The following is a 21304-nucleotide window of genomic DNA, read 5'->3' as shown; positions in this document are numbered from 1 at the left end:
TTTTTTTTTTTTTTTTTTTTTTTTTTTTTTTGGCAAATTAAAAAGGTGTATGGCTTCTTCTCGCCAATTTGTACGTCTGAGGTTTAGCTTGGTATCCTGCGGTAAAAGTACATGTAGCCCAGGTCTTTAGGGGGCCTTTCTGAGGCACAAACTTTGTGGTCATTGTAGATCACCCATCTGAAAACAAAAGACAGAAGCATTTGATGGATTTAAGTCAGTTCCAGGAAACTTTGCAGGAGAAAGTTACTGCACCATACTTAAAATAATCAAGATGGTTTAAGATAAACCAAACTCAAGTCTGTTGTATAAAAAGAAACAGAATGCTGGTGGGAAATTACAACTGCTTTTTTATTCTCAAGTTCAATCAAAAAGTAGTTCCTAAGGAGCCTCCAAACATTTCCACTTGTAGAAATCCACAGATGGCCTCAGAACTTCAGTCAAAGAAGTGTTTTTTTTCAGCCTTAGGTATAAAACTAGCTAAAAATCAGAAGTAAACAGACATGCAGTGAACTATTATATAACTATTAAAATGTCTTTGAAGAATATCTGGTAAAGTAAGAAAATAATCACAATATAATATGAAGTGGGAGAAAGCAGGTTACAAAATTGTACTACTGTGTACAAACTTTAAGCTTTTAGAAAAGTTGTAAATACAGACATACACATACCCTCTCTCCCAGTGAAAACAATGAAACAAAGGGAAATGTATCAAAATACAGACAATGGTTCTCTCTAGGCTTCCAAATAACACATTCTCTGTATGTTTTTGTATTTTACCAATTCCTTATAATGAATTTCATGGCTTTTTAAATTATAATTAAGCTATTTTTCTTAAGAAAAGTATTTTTAAAAGAGCTATCATGCTTGGTAATAAAAAGGATTCACTATAAATCAAGTTCCTGTGCTCCACTATTTTATTAATCAAGTTGAGAAGACAAGACTAAAAGACACACCAAAAAGGAACACAGTGGATTCCTGACTGGGAACCAGTCACTCCTGCAGTACGAGGTCAACGTCCTACCAGGAGAGGGCAAGGTTACGTTTCTCCAGTGTCCATGTGGCCCAAGCACTGCCTCAAGCAGGGGTGCTGACCCACAGGCCAGGCCACTCAGTGGGAACTCAAGGAAGGGAAACCAGTGGGGCCCGTGGGGATCCAGCCCCGGAAGAAGGCTCTGAAGAGAGCAGCCGCCTTACACCCCCCCCTCCCCGCCACAACTGTCTCATTCCTAGCTCACCACACACCTAACAATTCTTAAGAAGCCAAAGCTACAATAGGGCAAACACTGGGTGTTGGAGTTACCAGATAAAACACAGGATACCCAGTCAAGTTTGAATCTCACATAAACAACAAATACTTTTTTAATACAAGTATGTCCCATGCAACAGCTGAGACATATTTATACTAAAAAGTTATTCATTATCTCAAATTCAAACATAATAGGGCATCCTGGTTTTCTTGTTTTGTTTTGTTGGCTAAACCTGGCAACCCTGGGGAGGTTCCAAATATGGACACACATTCTGCTGCGGGATGTGTCTTTACTTTGGGAGGTCCCCTTGCTATGACAGTGAAGAGTGACTCTGAATACCAGCTCTGACACAGCTGCAAACATCAAGCTCTTTAGCCTGTCTGAGCCTTAGTGCCCTGATGTGTAAAATGGCTTTAAGAGTCTATCCCTACAAGACCATCATGAAAACCAAATGAGATAACATATGAAACACCTAGTGGAGTGCCTGGTACATAGCAGGTCCTCAATAAAACATAGATATTATTTTACCTTCTCAAAAAGACTCACCTTCCTTCCTTTTTGATGTGACAAACGTAGTGTCCACTCATTGTAGATGTCCCCATGTGACTGATGAACGCAAATAATTCATACACTATGAAAGAGGAAACAACTCAGTTACAAGGCAGCATTTCTAGAAATCAATAGCACTTCTGACCAGAATTTAAAGCCAATGAGACTGTAATCCAGCAACTGTTCAGAATGAAAGACAGTCTACTTACTGCGTAGAGAACACACCCACCTACCCAAAGTGACAGCAACTTCAACCTGCAAATTCATGACAGAGCAGGACATGAACTTTACAGCTGACCTTAAGCTCCTATCTGAAAGGCGATTAAAAGTCCCACAGCCCAGTCTGGTGGCAAGCTCATGGGTCTAAAAGGGTAGTCCTGGCTCCATCACTTCCAAGCGGCATGAGGGTGGAGAAGTTGTTTCATCTCTCGGAGCCCATTTCTTCAAAGAAATGAAAAATCCACCCACTTCACAAGGTTGTATGAGGCTTAAATGAGCAATTCAGACTAAAATACCACACAAATGTCAGGATTAGGAGGAAGACAGCAGACAGGTGTTATCATTTATAGAAAGGGATAATGCTCAGAATATGCGTCTTGTGATTTCTGACTGGTTCATGATTATAACCTCCATGGGGCCAAAATTCAGGCTTCATGCCTTCTGAACAAGGAGATATATCGCCTCTTGGAGCTTAAGATGGATGTTTATTCTCTAACAAGTATCTCCTGTCATCTTGCAAAGTATATGCTGTACCAAATCCACGGTGAAGGAATTTCAGCTCATTCCCCCACCCACCGCCCCCCAGCCAATCCTAGGCCTGCACAACACCTGCAAAGTGGCTTCCACAGACTGGCACCAGTGCAACTCCGCAAACTGCTACAGACTACGACGAGACAGGTACAGAAACTGAGTTAGCGTTTACAGACTCTTATAATAATTTGAGAGGAATATTCATGTCTGTTGAATCTAATTAAGGAAAAAAATAGGCTTGCATATTCATTGTTTTTGGTACTCAAGTTTTGTTGTGTTTTACAAGGGTACTGGTTCTGGACAGACCCTTTTCCTCGCTCCTCCCTCTCTCATTCTTTCTCTCTCTTGCCGTTCACCAATGCTCATCCACATATTCAACTGTGAATCCCCAGTCCTCATCTTAGCCTTCAGCGCATCACATACTATGGACCACTTCTCCTCCTTCCCCAAACATCTGCCCCCAGGACATGACTGTCTTTTTATTTTCCAGGTGCCTCACTGGCTTTCCTCTTCTCCTGACTTTTAAACATTGGTGACCTGGGGCTCTGACCTCAAGGCTTTCTTCCCTCTATCTTCTCTATCTTTTTTCTCTCTCTCTCTCTCTCTCACACACACACACACACACACACACACACACACTGTACATTCTCATCCTCTCTCTCTCTCTGCCACCTCCCCTACCCCTTCCCTCTCTGGTTGATCTCATCCAGTCTCATGGCATTAAATGGAATTATGGTCTTAATTTCATTTCCAGAATGTTCACTGCTAATGTACAGAACTACAATTGAATTATGTATATTGGTCTTGTTTCCTGCAACCTTTCTGAATCCATTTATTAGTTCTAATAGTTTTTAAAGTAGATTCCTTAGGATTTTATATATACAAGACCATGTCATCTGCAAACAGAATTAGTTTTACTTCTTCCTTGCATATCTGGATGCCTTTTATTTCTTTTTCTTGCTTAACTGCCATGGCTAGAACCTCTTTCACAATGTTAAATAGACGTGGCAAGAGTGGACATCCTTGTCTTGCTCCTGCTCATAGGGGAAAAGCATTCAGTCTTCACCATGAAGCATGATGTGAGCTGTGGTTTTTTGGTAGGTACCATTTATCAGGTTGAGGAAGTTCCCTTTCATTCCCAGTTTGTTGAGCATTCTCTCCTCAGCTTTATCCATCTCAATTCTCCCAGTAACTCAGGACAAAATCTGGACTCCTCTCTCCCACTGTTTACACACATCCAATCCATCAGCAAATCCTCCAAAAATATATCCAGCATTTCCTTCAAAATATATGCAGAATCCAACGACTTCCTACCACCTCCACTAGTAAGCCCCAATCCAAGTTACCATCATCTCGTCTGAATTATTACAACAGCCTTCCCTCCTAACGGGGCTCCCTGCTTCCTCCCTTACCCCTACCGACCACTCTCAGTATGGCTGCAAATCTCACTCTAACGATGACCTATGAGGTCCCCCCACCTCCTTCCACTCTCCCCCTCCACTCCAGCTCCTCCGGCCTCCTGGGTTCTCCTCAAACACACCGGCTACTCCTCTCACTGACAGAGAGGGCTTCAAGCCCCACATCTACAGTCCCTCTATCTGAAACTCTTCTTTCAGATGCCCCATGATCCAGTCCTCACTTCATCGAGGTCTCAGATCAAATGTCATCTCAGAGAGGCCTTCCTTATAAATAGCAACTCCTCCCTCCTTCCACCCCACCCTCACCCCAACCTTGTTTTACTGTTGTCCAGGGAGCTCAAAATAACACCATATCACATACTTATTTGTGTATTTACTTACTGTCTATTTCCTTTTATCCCAGACTAGAACATAGCTCCATAAGGATGAGAAGTTTGTTTGGGATTTTTGGGGGGGTTTTGTTTCTTTTTTTAGTTTTATAAACTCACCAAATATATATTTTTTTAATTTCATTTGTCTGTTGTGTTTACTGGAATATTCCAGACACAGAGAACAGTGCTCAGCATGCAGTAGGCATGGCTCCCTTCACCCCATGTCCTCACTTTCTATCTTTTCATATTGTATACATTTTTATAAACCCCCTACCAAAGTATAAATTGGGGTATAAATTAGTGAAATAATTATTTTAAAAAGAAATGAATCAGAGGGGATTGCCTTTCCCATCCTTAACTAAGTTTTTGTCACTAGCTATCACATCAGCTGACAACCCCCCCACACACACACACCAAAAAAAAAAAAAACAAAAAAATCACAGGTTTGAAACAGAAACCAGGCAAAAACAGTTGTGAATGACAATCATTTTGCCTGGCACTTAGTGATCCAGGGACCCTACCCTTGTCGGCCCTCCCCAGTGTTCCCCATCACTAAGAACCCATCCCCACCCTAGTAAACAAGAGAGAGTGTAGGCTGAGACTTTTTCATGTTCCTAGACCCTGGTTGGTTTTTAAAGCTCTTTAGGAATAATTTTATATCAAATTCCAAATCTTCAATTTGAGAGATACGGGGCTGGTCTCCCACAAGGTGGCTGCCCTCTTAGAATTTTCATGGAATGAAGAGAGTATGTGATCCTCCGACGAAGGCTTTTCCCTCACAAGAAACTGTCCCCCAAAACAATGCCTTAAATAACTGAACAGAGTATTTAAGGAGCACTTCTCACCATAAGCCAGGGTCATTTCAGTGAAACATTGCTCAGATACCAACAAGCCAACATGTTAACAAAATAGACAGACATAGAGAAAAGAACAAATCCATACACTCCAACACACCCAAACATGTCATTAAGCCCCCAAAGGCATTTTCCCCTCTTTAGTTAAAAGCAATTAATTCACGTGTATACTCAAAATCATAAAAATAAAGAAAAAAATATTAGCATAAATCTTAAGTCCTGCAATTAAAATTAACTGTGTTTATCAATAGAAGCGACCGCTCCATGCATTATTCAAGCCCTCCTGCTAGGAACCAACAGCAAAAGAGAATCTCGATAAATCTGCAAAAATTCAACAGGTAAGAAATCTCAATTTACCTTTGTTTCCAAAGAGAAAGTCAAGGTGAATAAACCAGACAGGGAAGCCACTTGCTGATTCTTCTCCTTGTTCCCAGAGGTCTCCCTCCAAAAATAGCATCACCACACTCTCAAAAAGTACAGAGACCCCTTTTTATATAGTTAGAAAAGGCATTTTTAAGCAAGGTAAATCAGTTCAAAAATGTTGACTTGGAACCGAGCAGGACCCTACGGGGCCTTCCCGGGACAGACCCCTCCCCATATCCTCTGCTTTAGCTACTCTCTGTACCTAGACAACAGTATTTGATGCACATTTCCTGAGTTGTTTTACAGATGTGAAAACTCCGCACCAAATGGAAGATGTTCACTACTTGATGATCGTGAGTACCTGGCCCCCAGGCCTACTGGAGCCTGAGGATTGATAATGTCAACTCCTGTGACACCACCCTGTTGCCTCACCATCAGCCAATCAGAGAACTGTGCACGGGCTGATCACATAACCCGCGACACACCTCCCTCACCTGGCTTTTAAAAATGCTTTGCCGAGTGCTTCCCTGCTGGTGCAGTTGTTGAGGGTCTGCCTGCTGATGCAGGGGACGCGGGTTCGTGCCCCGGTCCGGGAAGATCCCACATGCTGCGGAGCAGCTGGGCCCGTGAGCCATGGCCGCGGCGTCTGTGCTCCGCAACGGGAGAGGCCACAGCAGTGAGAGGCCCGCGTACCGCAAAAAAAAAAAAAAAAAAAAAAAAAAAAAAAATGCTTTGCCAAAACCTGTGGGGGGAGCTCTGGGTATTTTTTGAGCATAAGCAACCCGTTCCCTTGCATGGCCCTGCGATAAACCTTTCTCTGCTCCAAACTCTAACGTCTCAGTTTGTTTGGTCTCACTGTGCGTCGGGCAAAAGGACTTGCGCTAACAGACTTTCAACAGGGAAGCTTTCAAAGTACCCGGAAGAACTGGACAAAACTGCCTAAACCACTTTGGCCAACAGAGTCCCTCTAATGAGCCAGAATTAAACTGTCTGAAACTAGCATCCCCACTTCCCTCTCCCAACAAAACCCATCCTTTTCTGAACTTAGGAACATGTTCACAACCTTTCTAATACGAAGAATTTTTTAACATCAAAATTTTACCACCTCCACCCAACATAATAAGGGATTGAACTTGATTTTATTCTTTGAGAAAGCACTGTCAGAAAAATTTGATATGCAAACTTGGAAAGTAGAAGGGGTAGGCAGAATGCCCTTTTGTATCAATGTGGAGGAAAGGCCACCCAAGGATGGTCTAGGGTAGGGACTGGCATACGATGCCCCAGAGGCCAAATCCAGCTCACAGCCTGTTTTTGTGCTGCCCAGAAGAAAGGGGGAAAGAAGGGGGACAAAAATATGAGACGACAAGTGTATGGCCCGTGAAGCCTGAAACATTTACTATCTGGGACCTTCAGAGAAACAATGTGCTAGCCCCTAGTCTAGGGGAATGAACTTAGTTCATCTCACTACTTACTACTGATTAAAGAAAGCTTCCAAACTTAGTGAAGTTACTTGTTAAGTTGTAGATTTTTGTCTGGGAAAGATATCAAAAAATTCTCTCCAGTGGAATATATATAGACATACCTCAGAGAGATTGTGAGCTCTGTTCCAGACCACCACAATGAAGCAAATATCAAAATAAAGCGAGTCCCATGAATTTTTTTGGTTTCCCATATAAATAAAAGCTACGTTACACTATACTGTAGCCTCTTAGGTATGCAATAGCATTATGTCTAAAAAAGCAATGTACATATCTTAATTTAAAAATATTTTAAGGCGAAAAAATGCTAACCATCATCTGAGCCTTCAGCAAGTTGTAATCTTTTTGCTGGTGGAGGGTCTGAAATATTGCGAGAATGACCAAAATGTGACACAGAGATACTAAGTGAGCAAATGCTGTTGGAAACATGGCGCCAACAGTCTTGCTTGATGCATTGTTGCCATAAGCCTTCACTTTGTAAAAAACACAATGTCTCTGAAGCACAACAAAGCGAAGCACAATAAAATGAGGTCCACCTGTGTGTATGTTGCCTCCCATTTCAGTTCTACAAGGATCAAGCCAACAGCCACTGCAGATGCCCCCTCCAAAGTTTTCTTAGAACACTGATCTGCTTTTGGTAACAGACTATAAACTTTCTTTATCTGTTAAGTAATCTGTTGTAACTTTCTGTATTTGCCTTTAAAATCTTTTACTGTCACTTTGATTCAATGAATAGATATTGTTTCACAGTGACCTATGATCCTATTTGACCAAGTGTTTTAAAACCATTTGCTATCTTTGACAAAATTTCCCAAGTCAAATTCTTGACCTCTAGCTAACTTTGGGATGCTTCCAAGGGCCCTTGAAACAACCCAAAGAGAGGTATTAAACTTATTAGACTTATTTGGTATGTTAAATTACATGGGAAACATTGTCAAATAAGAGGTGATAAACCTTCTTAGGTTATATTATATGGGTAGATGTCATTAATATAGATATTCCAAAAATTATATGGAATTCCTAAAACTCTGGTATATCCTAGTATAATGTTACCAGTCATAATTCTGGTTATTATCTTAAAATGCTGTTTGTCCTAGAAATAACCAAATTTCTTATCAGTTGCATTATAATATGTTTAACCATGCCATTTTAAGTCTTTTGTCATTGTGCTACCGAGTCCAAGCTCGCTCTGCTCACTGCACGACAGGCCAATAAGTCAGAAACAGGGTGCTAAGGCAAGGAACACGACTTTATTCAGAAAGCCAGCAGACTGAGAAGATGGCAGACTAAAGTCTCAAAATAACCATCTTATCAGGGTTTGGATGCCAGTTTCTTTTATAGCACAGAGATGGGGAGGAGATGAGGAAGAAAAGTAAAAAGGCCATAAGTTTTGCAAATATCACCTGGAACGGCCAGCCTGGGGAGGGGATGTGTTCATTTCTTTCTTGTAGCCATCCACGGCCAGCCTGGGGAGGGGATGTGTTCATTTCTTTCTTGTAGCCATCCACAGGTGGGGAGGGTCTGGATGTTTGCCTGAACAAAGGCACTTTAGTTTAACATTCAGGCAGAGGGGCAAGGTTCCCCAAGGCAGGCCATTATGTATATAGACAGTATCCTTTTAGTGAACAAAAGCATCGGAAAGCAAAGGTTAAAGTAAAAGAAACAGATCCGGGATTCCCTGGTGGTGCAGTGGTTGAGAGTCCGCCTGCTGATGCAGGCGACGAGGGTTCGCGCCCCAGTCCAGGAAGATCGCGGAGCGGCTGGGTCTGTGAGCCATGGCCACTGAGCCTGCGCGTCTGGAGCCTGTGCTCCGCAGGGGGAGAGGCCACAGCAGTGAGACGCCCGCGTACCACAAAAAAAAAAAAAAAAGAAACAGATGCAACATGTAGTCAGGTTTGGCTCTCCCTGTTACAATTCCCCACTGTCAATGTCCATTCCACAATCTTGTAGAAAAACGGGTGACAAAGTCAGATGGATCTTCCTGGGAGTGTTCACCATCAGTGCCAGTGTTCCAAACGTTGTTTCTTTTGTGCCTCTCTGGAAAGTGTCTCCTTTACTCCTGTAGTCTTAAAAAAGTATTCACAACCTAAAAGTTGAGAGTTATGATCTATTCAGCGGGAATTTTGAGGGCTTCAATCCCAGGAGGCACCATCTCAAGTTAAGGAATTTAGCCCTTTTCTATGTATGGGAAAATGCACTGAAATCACTCCCTTGATATGCACCTCAGCTATCTGGGGCCTGTATCCTGTATTTTCATACCCTGAGTTTCCTCAGGGCCCACGACTCACATTGGAGGGCTGCAATCACTAATGACTGATGTGGCAGGAAATATTTCATTTCTCAGATCCTCTCCTCTTGGTCAGGATTTTGACCAATACTGGGAGACATTTCATGATCAAATTTGTCCCACGGTGCTGGGAGGCTCACCCAGATCAGGCGAAAATTCTTGATATGCCACTCCAGGTGCTAGTTTTTGGATTAGGCCCTATTGATAATTAAAGATTCTCTGGATCCTCTATCTAATTATGATCCAGGAGACATTTTCCCTTGTTGCTTCTTCCCATACCTAGAATCACACTACTACAATTATTTTATGTTATAAATGTGACCTATTTCCTCAAGACGTTTAGGCATATAAGTTTTGCTGGAGGCCTGGTTACGCACTGGGTACTTTAAGAGACAACAATCTTATAAAATAGATGGGATATAAGTAATGCAGCTAGTAACTGACAAAGACAGAGTGCAGCAGGGAGACACAAAGCACAAACAATTGGCTTACAAAGGTATAATTTACCAAATTACTGCAAGTCATAATTAGTTTAAGGGGAAGGTTTTCCTTACAACTAGAAAACACAGATTTAAACCATTTTTCAGACAGAAATCATAAAAATTATAACCATATTCACCAGTTTACTCAGTCTTAGGTAACTAAATCCTTCTTGTTAACAGCTTTATGAAGCCATCAGGTTTCCCATTAGAACTCCTCAATTTCCTACCCAGTTCACCACTATGGTCTGAAAGTCAGAAACTTGTATTTATCCAAAGCTCCTTTCTATAAATCTTCTTGAAGAGGAAGCATTTTTGCAAAGGCGTCAGAGTGAAACCATAACTGTCTATAATGAGGAAAGACTTAAGAAGGCACGTTTAAATCTGATTACGCTGCAATTGACAAAGTAACTTGGTTACTGCTGTGACATGGAACACTTTCAGATAATAACTAGAATTATGACTGATAACATTTTACCAGGACATACCAAATTTTAGGAACTCCATATAATCTCTAGAATACCTGTATCATTTGCCATACAATATAACCCAAGAAGATTTATTACTTATTTGACAACACTTCCCACCTTAATTCAACATACCAAGTGAACCTAATTAGTTAATATCTCTCTTTGGGAAGTTTCAGGGGCCCTTTGAAGCATCCCAAAGTTAGCTAGAGGTCAAAGGAGCTTCATAAGTTGATTTGAAAAGTTTTGTCAAAAAAATGTCAAAAGGGTTTAAAACAGTCAGATAGGATCACAGGTCACTGTGAAACAATAGTTATTCACTTAACCTAAGTAACAATAAAAGATTTCAAAGGCAAATATAGAACAGATCACTTAAAAGGTAGAGAAACTTAAAATCTGTTAGCAAAGGCAGTTCAAAATCCTAAGAAACCTTGTCTTCTTAACAAAGAGAAAAGCCACATTCAAGTTTTGCAACAGCTTACTTTTAAAATTTATTTACTCAAAATTATTTTAAACTTAGTCAATCCTGACCATGAACAAAACTCTTTTCTTGGGGTCCACTTTCCATAAACCTTCCATCACTTAACTCAGTTTAGCACAATTCTGACTTTCAAGTTGTCTAATATCTGGAGAGATTAATTTTAGATAGACATTCCTAAAAGATAATTATTTTTTTAAAGTTCACCTAAAGCTCTTATCTCATTTGCATTTTCTTAAAAGTTTCTTCACATCAAGTTACTTTCCTTGAAGGCAAATTCGCAACAGATATTAACAAGATTTTATTTAGCTTATATTAAACCTAGGCACAATAAAAGTATTATACCTGATGACTCTAATGACATGTCTGTATTAATTAGATCAACAAACATTAATACTGAATATGTCTCAGTTCACGTGAACCTGAAACTCATTTAGCTTAATTTTTCTTGTATTTAGAATTGTTTGGTTTGTAAGCGCTTACTTTTCTTTAAGCCAATTAAATAGAGCTCATCCACAAGTCAACCTCAGCAATGTTATCCGAAGACAAAGACACATACGAGGACACAAGCACACAGAGACATCACAGTTCTCATTTCAAAATTTCAGCCCTGAGTCAGGTACAGCAATGTAAAACCCATTAGTTTACAAAAAGAGGTTGGATTAAAATTAGGTTTCTGGCAGATGGAACAAATCAAGCTCACTTGTCTAGATGGCTGAATTTTTATAGAAAATACACTTAGGTTTTTTATTTAGCCTTGACAAGTCAATTTTTAAATTACTTTACCCTCTTTTCAAAGTTTGCATTTTAAAAAGATGGCAGAGATGAGGGTTCCTGAGAAGAGCAGATAGGACATTTGCATCTCAAAGATACAGGCAAGTTTTTCCTAGGATGACTTTGTTTCCCCTTTAATATTTACAAGCCTCTTAAGATAAATAGGGAAGGTAGTCAATCCACCTGTTCCCCACTGTCAAAGTTACCTGCGGCTCCTGTGGGGAAATTAGAACCTGACGCCTCAAGTCCAAGGGAGTCCCCCTGGCCTCTTACAGGATGTCAGCGCAAGGGAAACTGCCCTGCTGCGGAAGCGGCTCCCAGTCCGAATTGGGTGCCCTGTGGAGTCTTAGCTGGTGATATTAAATCAGGCTCCTGTGCTCCAAGGGTTAACAAAGAAACTTCTATTTGATACCCACGGGTAGGGCAAACAGGAGGCAGTGAATATCATGGCGGCATGCGGGGTGGGCAGTTGGAACAACTGCCGGTACAGCCTGCTCTTTTGCAAAACACTTTTAACTGCGAGATCCTGTAATAACTGAGTGAGCCATTCAGGGGCCATTGCTCTTCTGATCTTACATATTGGGTCCACATCCTATTACAATGGTACATCATGTCTTTCTTAGTCAGAGGCTCCCAGCTATGTTTAGCCCATTTATCTAATATACGCTCCAAAGGACTCTCCTTCGGGATGGATGGAGTATTTCCTATTTTTTATAAGTTTGATAACACCAAAACACAAAAGACGCAAACAAATTCCAACACAAAAGGCCCGAACAATTTCTAGCATCGATGCACGCAAAACCAAGACCAAAACCAACGGTTCGCAAATCAGATAGACTTACCCTACAAAACCAACAAATTAGTTCCCAAATCAGGTAGACTTACCCTACAAAACCAACGAACTAGTTCCCTACCGAACTGGTCCCAAATCAGGTAGAGTCTGACGACAAGTCCCCCCTCCAACAGGGTACCTCAATCAAACAAACTGGCTTATCCCGTAAAGGAAAAGCCCAAACTGAGAGGGGAATATCTTCCGGGTGTGCACACCGGAGCGACTTACCCTACACACTCAAGTTCCCCAACTCGCAACACAAAAGGATACACAAAACCAAAACAAGATCAAGACCACAACCAACGAACCAGTTACCAAATTGGGTAGACTTACCAATCTCTACAAAATCGAGTCCGTGGACTCGCAGAAGTTGGTCGGTTCCTTGTTTCAACTGCCAAGCGCTGGGGTAGGTGGTGCCGCTTCAGGGAATTTTGAAGGGAAGACCCTCAGGACAAATGGTCCTGGCAGCAGCCAGGGCCTTGTCCCAGTGTTCCTGACCGGGCCCGGCTGGCCAAGCCAAGCTTGTTACCGAGTCCAAGCTCGCTCTGCTCGCTGCACAACAGGCCAATAAATTGGAGACAAGGTGCTGAGGCAAGGAATATGACTTTATTTGGAAAGCTGGCAGACAGAGAAGATGGCTGAAGTCTCAATATTTTAAATATTTTGACTAAATATTTTGACCAAAATCTCAAAATAACCATCTTATTGGGGTCTGGATGCCAGCTTGGATGCACAGAGAGGGGGAGGAGATGAGGAAGTAAAGTAAAAAGGCCATAAGTTTTGCAAATATCACCTGGAATGGCCAGCCTCGGGGAGGGGATGTGTTCATTTCTTCTTTCTTGTAGCCATCCACAGGTGGAGAGGGTCCGGATGTTTGCCTGAACAAAGGCACTTTGGTTTACCATTCAGGCAGAGGGGCAGGGTTCCCCGAGGCAGGCCATTATGTACAGACAGTATCCTTTTAGTGAACAAAAGCATCGGAAAGCAAAGGTTAAAGTAAAAGAAACAGATCCAACATGTAGTCAGGTTTGGCTCTTCCCTGTTATAACTGTTATACTCTGATGCTTTTACAAAATGAAGATCTTCAAGATGATCCATAAAAAGGACTTTTTGACAAATATAAGTTTCTGATGACTTTTAGATCATACTACTAAACTGGGTAAGAAATTACAAAACTAATAGAAAACCTGATGGCTTCATCTAGATCAACAGGAATTAATCACGTGGAACTGAATGATAAATATAATTTATAATTTTATGCCTTTTTGTCTGAAATATTAGTGACTTTTAATCTTTGTTTTCCAGAAAAACTTTCCTCTTATGCTAACTATGATATACAACATGTTGATAAAGTTTACCTTTGTAAACAAAGATGAAACATTATCTTTTTCTCTCTACCTGATCCCCCCCAGGATTTGGCTTCTCCAACTGGCTCCCCTCTGGACTTGATGGCTTACTGCCATCCAGATTACAACTAGTTATACTAATCATTGTTTTAATTTGTTCTCTCTTTGTTGTTTCAAACTGTTTGTTTTGTATCTCTCTGCTGTACTATGACCTTATTAATGTTACTAGCTATATTACGGACATTCTATTTTACAAAATTGTTGTCTTGGGACTTCCCTGGTGGCACAGTGGTTGAGAATCCGCCTGCCAGTGCAGGGGACAAGGGCTCGAGCCCTGGTCCGGGAAGATCCCACATGCCGCGGTGCAACTAAGCCTGTGCGCCACAACTACTGAGCCTGCGCTCTAGAGCCCGCGAGCCAACAACTACTGAGCCCGTGAGCCACAACTACTGAAGCCCGTGCGCCTAGAGCCCATGCTCTGCAACAAGAGAAGCCACCCAATGAGAAGCCCACGAACCACAACGAAGAGTAGCCCCCACTCGCTGCAGCTAGAGATGGTTTGGCTCTTCCCTGTTATAACTGTTATACTCTGATGCTTTTACAAAATGAAGATCTTCAAGATGATCCATAAAAAGGACTTTTTGACAAATATAAGTTTCTGATGACTTTTAGATCATACTACTAAACTGGGTAAGAAATTACAAAACTAATAGAAAACCTGATGGCTTCATCTAGATCAACAGGAATTAATCACGTGGAACTGAATGATAAATATAATTTATAATTTTATGCCTTTTTGTCTGAAATATTAGTGACTTTTAATCTTTGTTTTCCAGAAAAACTTTCCTCTTATGCTAACTATGATATACAACATGTTGATAAAGTTTACCTTTGTAAACAAAGATGAAACATTATCTTTTTCTCTCTACCTGATCCCCCCCAGGATTTGGCTTCTCCAACTGGCTCCCCTCTGGACTTGATGGCTTACTGCCATCCAGATTACAACTAGTTATACTAATCATTGTTTTAATTTGTTCTCTCTTTGTTGTTTCAAACTGTTTGTTTTGTATCTCTCTGCTGTACTATGACCTTATTAATGTTACTAGCTATATTACGGACATTCTATTTTACAAAATTGTTGTCTTGGGACTTCCCTGGTGGCACAGTGGTTGAGAATCCGCCTGCCAGTGCAGGGGACAAGGGCTCGAGCCCTGGTCCGGGAAGATCCCACATGCCGCGGTGCAACTAAGCCTGTGCGCCACAACTACTGAGCCTGCGCTCTAGAGCCCGCGAGCCAACAACTACTGAGCCCGTGAGCCACAACTACTGAAGCCCGTGCGCCTAGAGCCCATGCTCTGCAACAAGAGAAGCCACCCAATGAGAAGCCCACGAACCACAACGAAGAGTAGCCCCCACTCGCTGCAGCTAGAGAAAAGCCTGCGTGCAGCAACAAAAACCCAATGCAGCCAAAAATAAAAAATATTTTTATTAAAAAAAAAAAAGATTGTTGTCTCTTGCATTACCTGACGTGTAAACAGGCCTCTGACAAAATTAATGGTGGCTAAACATCTTGAGGCAACTGATCACATATATCACTCCATGTAGAATAACTGTACTAGTACAACTTTAGATATGGAAAGAACCGATAAGGGAAAACATTTGCTGGATCGTAATAAACTAGTAAGACAGATGATCCAGAGAATTTTAGGTTATCAACAGGGCCTGATCCAAAAATAGCATGTTGAATGGCCTGTCAACAAAATCCTCGTCTGACCTACACATGAGATTTCCTAATACCGTGGGACAAATTGGTCACCAAATGCCCTCCAAACCTTGGTCGAATTTATGACCAAGAGAGGGTGCTGTGGAAGGGAACGCTGTCTGCCATTCCAGCTCTACACAGACCAAGCCTGCATCAGCCACTGCAGCTACGCCACCACGGTGCACCCTGAGGGGAAATCAGGATGGAGAAGAACAGCAAGCTTTCTGTGCTCTGGATACTAGCCTTAGATAGACGGTTAAGATGCGTATCTAAGGAATAATTTCAACGAGCCCAGACTCTTGCATCTTCCCCTACATAGGAAAGTACTAAAATCATTAACTTGAGATGTCTTTTCTTTGTGATTAGCAGTAATCTTTTAATGTTCAACTACATGTTTTTCTTCCAGCAAAAAACTCCTATATATCCTGGCTCCTTTTCTACCTCTTCAGAGCAGTTCTTCAGAGCTACAGTCCTCAGTAAGGTCCCCGCAGAAAACTTCACTTGAAACCTTCAGGCTGTGCATCTTTCTTCTGTCAACACCTGTAACTTCAAGGAGTTATGATCCTGATAGACACTAGTTTTATATCTAACTCAGCCATCAAATTATCTTTAGCTATCTTTTAGATAGCTTTTAAATAGCTTTTCAGATGCTTTTGAACCAGTAATAACAACTAACTGGTTCCCTAATTAATGAGTTAAAGAAAATCTGTAGTATGTGTTCAGTTTTTATGTACGTGACAGTCATCATTTACCTTTTTGAAAACTATAGTTCAATCACACATCATGACCAAAAGCAAACTCTAGATTCAGGAGTGCAGTTTAATTAATTTATATTTTATAAACCATTATAGCATCTACATCCACTTGAAAAGCAGTGGTTATCATAAGGCCATGACACGTTATTTAGTCAACCTACAGAGTGCTCAGAATACAGAAACACCAAAAGACTCCTCGAAACCACCACCAAGACCCCAGGGCTCTGCAGCCTTCTGGTGAGACACCAAAACCGACTTTTCCAACTGAATCTTCCTAACGTGAATAATGTGTTTCATAACCCACCCCTAACAACAGAAGGGAAAATGTCATCCCCAATTGACCAGCATTTGACTCACAAACACCCTATATCAAACAGTCTCCACCCCCAACAGCTTGATTTCCCTCATTCCTGCTCTGAGAAAAGACCCATGTGTGTGGTGGGGATTCGGGGTGGATTTGGAGCTTTTAGAAAACTATTCAATTCCCAAAAAGAGAACAAGGGGGATATGGGTAAATCAGTAACAGCTTAAGGCAGCTGATAACATGGACAGAATCTTAAAGGTTCTACAAATTGCCCCCACCCCCCACAGCCAGCTCGAAATTACCAATCCACCTAGACTTCTCATTTGTGTACCGCCTAGAACAACAAATATCAAACACTTCTCCCTAAGCTTAATAGTTATCAGTCATCTATACTTCAGTGTAAATTAGTTTACTCCAGAGTGGCTTCCTCTTAGCTTCCAAAAGCACCACTGAAAAGCACAGGTGCTGACATGGGGGATTAGAATGAGAGCCCTAGGACTTCCAGGGTGGCGCAGTGGTTAAGAATCCACCTGCCAACGCAGGGGACACGGGTTCAAGCCCTGGTCCAGGAAGATCCCACATGCCACGGAGCAACTATGCCCGTGTGCCATGACTACTGAGCCTGCGCTCTAGAACCCGCGAGGCACAACTACTGAAGCCCACATGCCTGGAGCCCATGCTCCGCAGCAAGAGAAGCCCCCGCGATGAGAAGCCCCCGCAATGAGAAGCCCATGCACCACAAGGAAGAGTAGCGCCCGCTCACCACTAGAGAAAGCCCGCAGGCAGCAATGAAGACCCAACACAGCCATAAATAAATAAATAAAAATATTTTTTAAAAAAAGAATGAGAGCCCAGATGTATCAAGTAAGTGTGTACTGCTTTCGAACAGATCACTGGGGCTTGGCTTCCCTGGGCGCTGTGCCTCTGCTCTCCAGATCCTATTCTGGCTGCATTCCGCAGGGAGCCCCACCACTATGTAAATGAAATGTCTCTCTGCTCCCCTTGCTGGAAAATCCTCAGCTGCAGCAGGAGACGTCTGCACCATGACAGCGATGTGACTGAAGGGGCCAGAGCAGGTTCTGAGTAATCACAGACTAATCACATTTTAATTACGTTGGCAATCAGTGAGTTCTTTAAAAAAAAAAAAATTAAACACTCATTAAGTGCAACACAGAAACAGAAATGATTTTGCAAATGGCAGAAGCCCAGATAGGTTAGACTGATGACTTGATTTCCCACTTCTTAAAAAATTTAAAAACTCAGCAGAGGGCTTCCCTGGTGGCACAGTGGTTGGGAGTCCGCCTGCCGATGCAGGGGACGCGGGTTCGTGCCCCGGTCTGGGAAGATCCCACATGCCGCGGAGCGGCTGCTCCCGTGAGCCATGGCCGCTGGGCCTGCGCTTCCGGAGCCTGTGCGCCGCAACGGGAGAGGCCAAAACAGTGAGAGGCCCACGTAACGCAAAAAAAAAAAAAAAGAAAAAACTCAACAGAAAGTTAAGTGCAGCTCTTAAAACAGGCAGGACATGACAATAAACAGAGCCTTCTGAAAAACAGGCTCCTGCCTCCATTCCAATTTAGAAAATTTGAAATAGGATGACTCAATAGGGGGCAAAGGAGAAAATGCAGTCCTCAAAATCAGCCAGACCTGAATTACAAGGTGGTCCTACCCTAAGCAAGTCCGTAACCTTGTCAGCTACCACTTTCTCATCTGAATACCTTGCTGTAAGGAGCCAGGGAAAAGCGGTAGAGGAAATGTCTGGCACTTAGTAGACATTCAATAAAGGACTGCTACTATTTCACCAAGTGTTAATAGCACAAATACTTTTAATCAAAGTAGATAACATTTAAATGAGAGTTTCATGCAATGACATTACTTCCTCATTCAAAAAGATGGCAACAGTAATTTTTAATTACATATTCCCTAAAGGAAGAATTTGATACAAGCGCTTCTTTAATCCCAGTCACTGTTTTTCCAATTCAAACACCTACCTTGTCATTATTTTCAGCGTTAACCTGCTGGAGTGATCTCCCAGCGGCCACGATCCTCCATCTTGAAGTAGCGGCCACGATCCTCCATCTTAAAGTAAGAGTAACCTAATCTTGCTGTTTAAAATGGTGGTTCTCAAATTTAAGTTGAATTAGAACCACCTGGAGGGTCTGTTAAACCACACCTCGCTAAGCCCGCCCCTGGAGGGCCTAATTCAGTAGGCCTGGGTGAGGTCCAAGACTCTGCATCTCCAGCAAGTTCTCAGGTGACACTGATTCTGATGGTCTAGGCCCACACTCAAACCAGTGCTTTGAAGAGACCAACCCTTCCCTTCTCGGCTGAGACATGACAACAGGGGACGGTACAGGACAGACTCTCACATTCCCAGAACATCTGCTGAGAACTCTGGGACACGACTCTTTCTGCTGGAAAGATACAGTAGTAGGAGGCACTGGCAGCCATCTTGTGGCCATGAGGGAGAGCCTGTCTGAGACTGGAACCAACCCCAGAGGCAAGAGATATACTCATATAAAAGGGCTTGAGTCCTGGAGTCAAGGGCACGCCCAGAGTCAAGTCTTCCTGGGACTTTCCAGCTTTTATATTACAAGACACCCTTTTTTGCTTAGACAAGTTTGGCTCAGCAGTCCTGTTACTTACAAAAGAACCCTGAAAACCCTGTTGTTGGTTTTACTTGGTTTGTCTGTTTTGGCCCTCCATTTTGCTCCTAAATAGAAATCACCTAAACCTTTAAATTGTCCTCATTACCCCCAAGTCAAATGTCCAAGCCAATTCACCAACCAAAATAAAGGTAAAAAACAATGTTTGGGGAATGCAAACAACTCACCTACACAGAATACACATCTCCCGGAGTGTAACCTATGAATTTAATGTAATTTAATGTAATTCTAATCAAATCCCTGGAGAATGGCCAATTACAAGACCAGGAACTTTCCAAAATTCAGCAGGAACAATTGAGAAAATATAATGGGGAAAAATGTTATTCATCAGTAACACAGAAAATGTAATTCTGAGAACTAAACCAAAAAGGCAGATGTTTATAGAGAAAACCGTATAGCTCCGCAGGGGTGGGAGAAGGGGGATACGAAGCAAAGGAAAAGGGTAACATGTTTCTGGCCAGAAAAACTCAATATTGTAAAGCTACGAGGTATTCCCAAACTAATTTACAGTATTTGAAACTCTCATACAAATCAATAAAAAAAAAAAATCTAAAAACCTCAATAAAAATGGGAAAATGGGCAAAGGAAATGAGGAAGCGGTTAACACAAGAAAAACAACTAGGCAATAAAGATATAAAACACATGAAGCGTGCTCGGCCAACAGCACTGTTGGGAAGGACAGGGAACCAGGAGCGCAGGGCTGTGTTTTGGGCGGGGCAGGGGGTGGGGAGGTTGGTGATGGGATCATCTGTGTTCACATCTCAAAAATACGCAGTTTTGACCCCAAAACTTCACTTCCAGAAACTTACCCTAAAGAAATAATAAGGGAGAGCTCAAGAATGTTCATTACAGGATTATTTTTAATAGAGAAAAAAGGAAGGGAGAGGGTGGAGGAGGGAAGAAATGAAAGAAACTGAAAAGCTGAACAAATGTTTGTTGCCTGGATAGAGACTGAAAGAGGCATTTGTTGTACTTCTGTGAACTGCATTCATCCTTTAAGAAATATGTTATTTAAAAATCACTGCCATCGGGCTTCCCTGGTGGCGCAGTGGTTGAGAGTCCGCCTGCCGATGCAGGGGACACAGGTTCGTGTCCCGGTCCGGGAAGATCCCACATGCCGCAGAGCGGCTGGGCCCGTGAGCCATGGCCGGAGCCTGTGCTCCACAACGGGAGAGGCCACAACAGTGAGAGGCCCGCATACCGCAAAAAAAAAAAAAATCACTGCCATCACCTTCCAAATGTGCAAATAACCCCATTATTTAAAACTCTTTCTGAAATCATCTTTTATTTAAACAACAACTAGCCTAAGATTAGGTACATATATTATGGTACAATGGAATATTAATATATGTTCAATGGCCTAGATTTACATAAAGTACACCCACAGTTACGGAAAGAGCAGACTATAAAATAGCACGTATAGTGTAAAGTAGATTCGCCACAAGGATATCTTGTACAGAATAGGGAAATATAGTCATTATTTTGTAATAACTATAAGTGGAGTGTCAGCTATAAAAATATTGAATCACTATGTTGTACACCTGAAACTAATATAATATTGTAAATCAACTATACTTCAAATTTTTTTAAATAGCATGTATAGAATAGAATGTTATATTCTTATATACATTTTTATATTCATTTTTATATATTTGCAAAGAAAGGTCTAAAGAATATACACAAAACATTTAACAGTGACTGGGTTATGACCGGGTAGCAGGATTGTAATTTTTGTTTTCCTCTTTTCCTATATCTGTATTTTCTCCAGTTGCTAAAATTATTATACATCCTTTTAATTATAAGAAAAAGAAACAACATAAATGTTAATTTTTGTAAGAGGAAAAAAAGTGACATATGAGTTCAGGTGCTAATGCAGCAAAGGACAAGAAATCATCTTTTCCCTTTCCTGTGAAAAGGGAATAGAATAGAATGCAACAGTACACTGCTAATTCCTCCAAATGGTACTTAGTGGAGGTAATTAAAAGAAACTATCCCTGTGACCACTACCACCTGGCATTCATTTAATTCTTCATTCAATCATTCACTTGCTGATCACCTCCCATGGGCCAGACACACTGATGGAAAAGTTACTTTAAAAACGTCTGTTCTTCTATAAAATCCAGTGCA

At 41.7% G+C, this 21304-nt stretch overlaps 1 protein-coding gene across 1 annotated transcript in view; it reads right to left on the bottom strand.

The window, feature by feature from the left end:
• Nucleotides 1–37: 37 nt before the first annotated feature.
• The window catches only part of USP13 (ubiquitin specific peptidase 13), a 118228-nt gene continuing 96961 nt past the window's right edge, over nucleotides 38–21304 (bottom strand). The window contains exons 20-21 of the mRNA XM_024755105.1: nucleotides 1794–1878; nucleotides 38–177 (exon numbers count right to left, since the gene is read on the bottom strand). Of these exons, the coding sequence (XP_024610873.1) occupies nucleotides 84–177; nucleotides 1794–1878 (179 nt within the window). The 3' untranslated portion in view covers nucleotides 38–83. The remainder of the gene's footprint in view (nucleotides 178–1793; nucleotides 1879–21304) is intronic.

Source organism: Neophocaena asiaeorientalis, unplaced genomic scaffold, assembly GCF_003031525.2.
Source record: "Neophocaena asiaeorientalis asiaeorientalis breed wild unplaced genomic scaffold, Neophocaena_asiaeorientalis_V1.1 scaffold188, whole genome shotgun sequence".
NCBI classification, from domain to species: Eukaryota; Metazoa; Chordata; class Mammalia; order Artiodactyla; family Phocoenidae; genus Neophocaena; species Neophocaena asiaeorientalis.
Note: the sequence above shows the minus strand (reverse complement) of the source record. Positions and strands in the feature narration are given on the sequence as shown.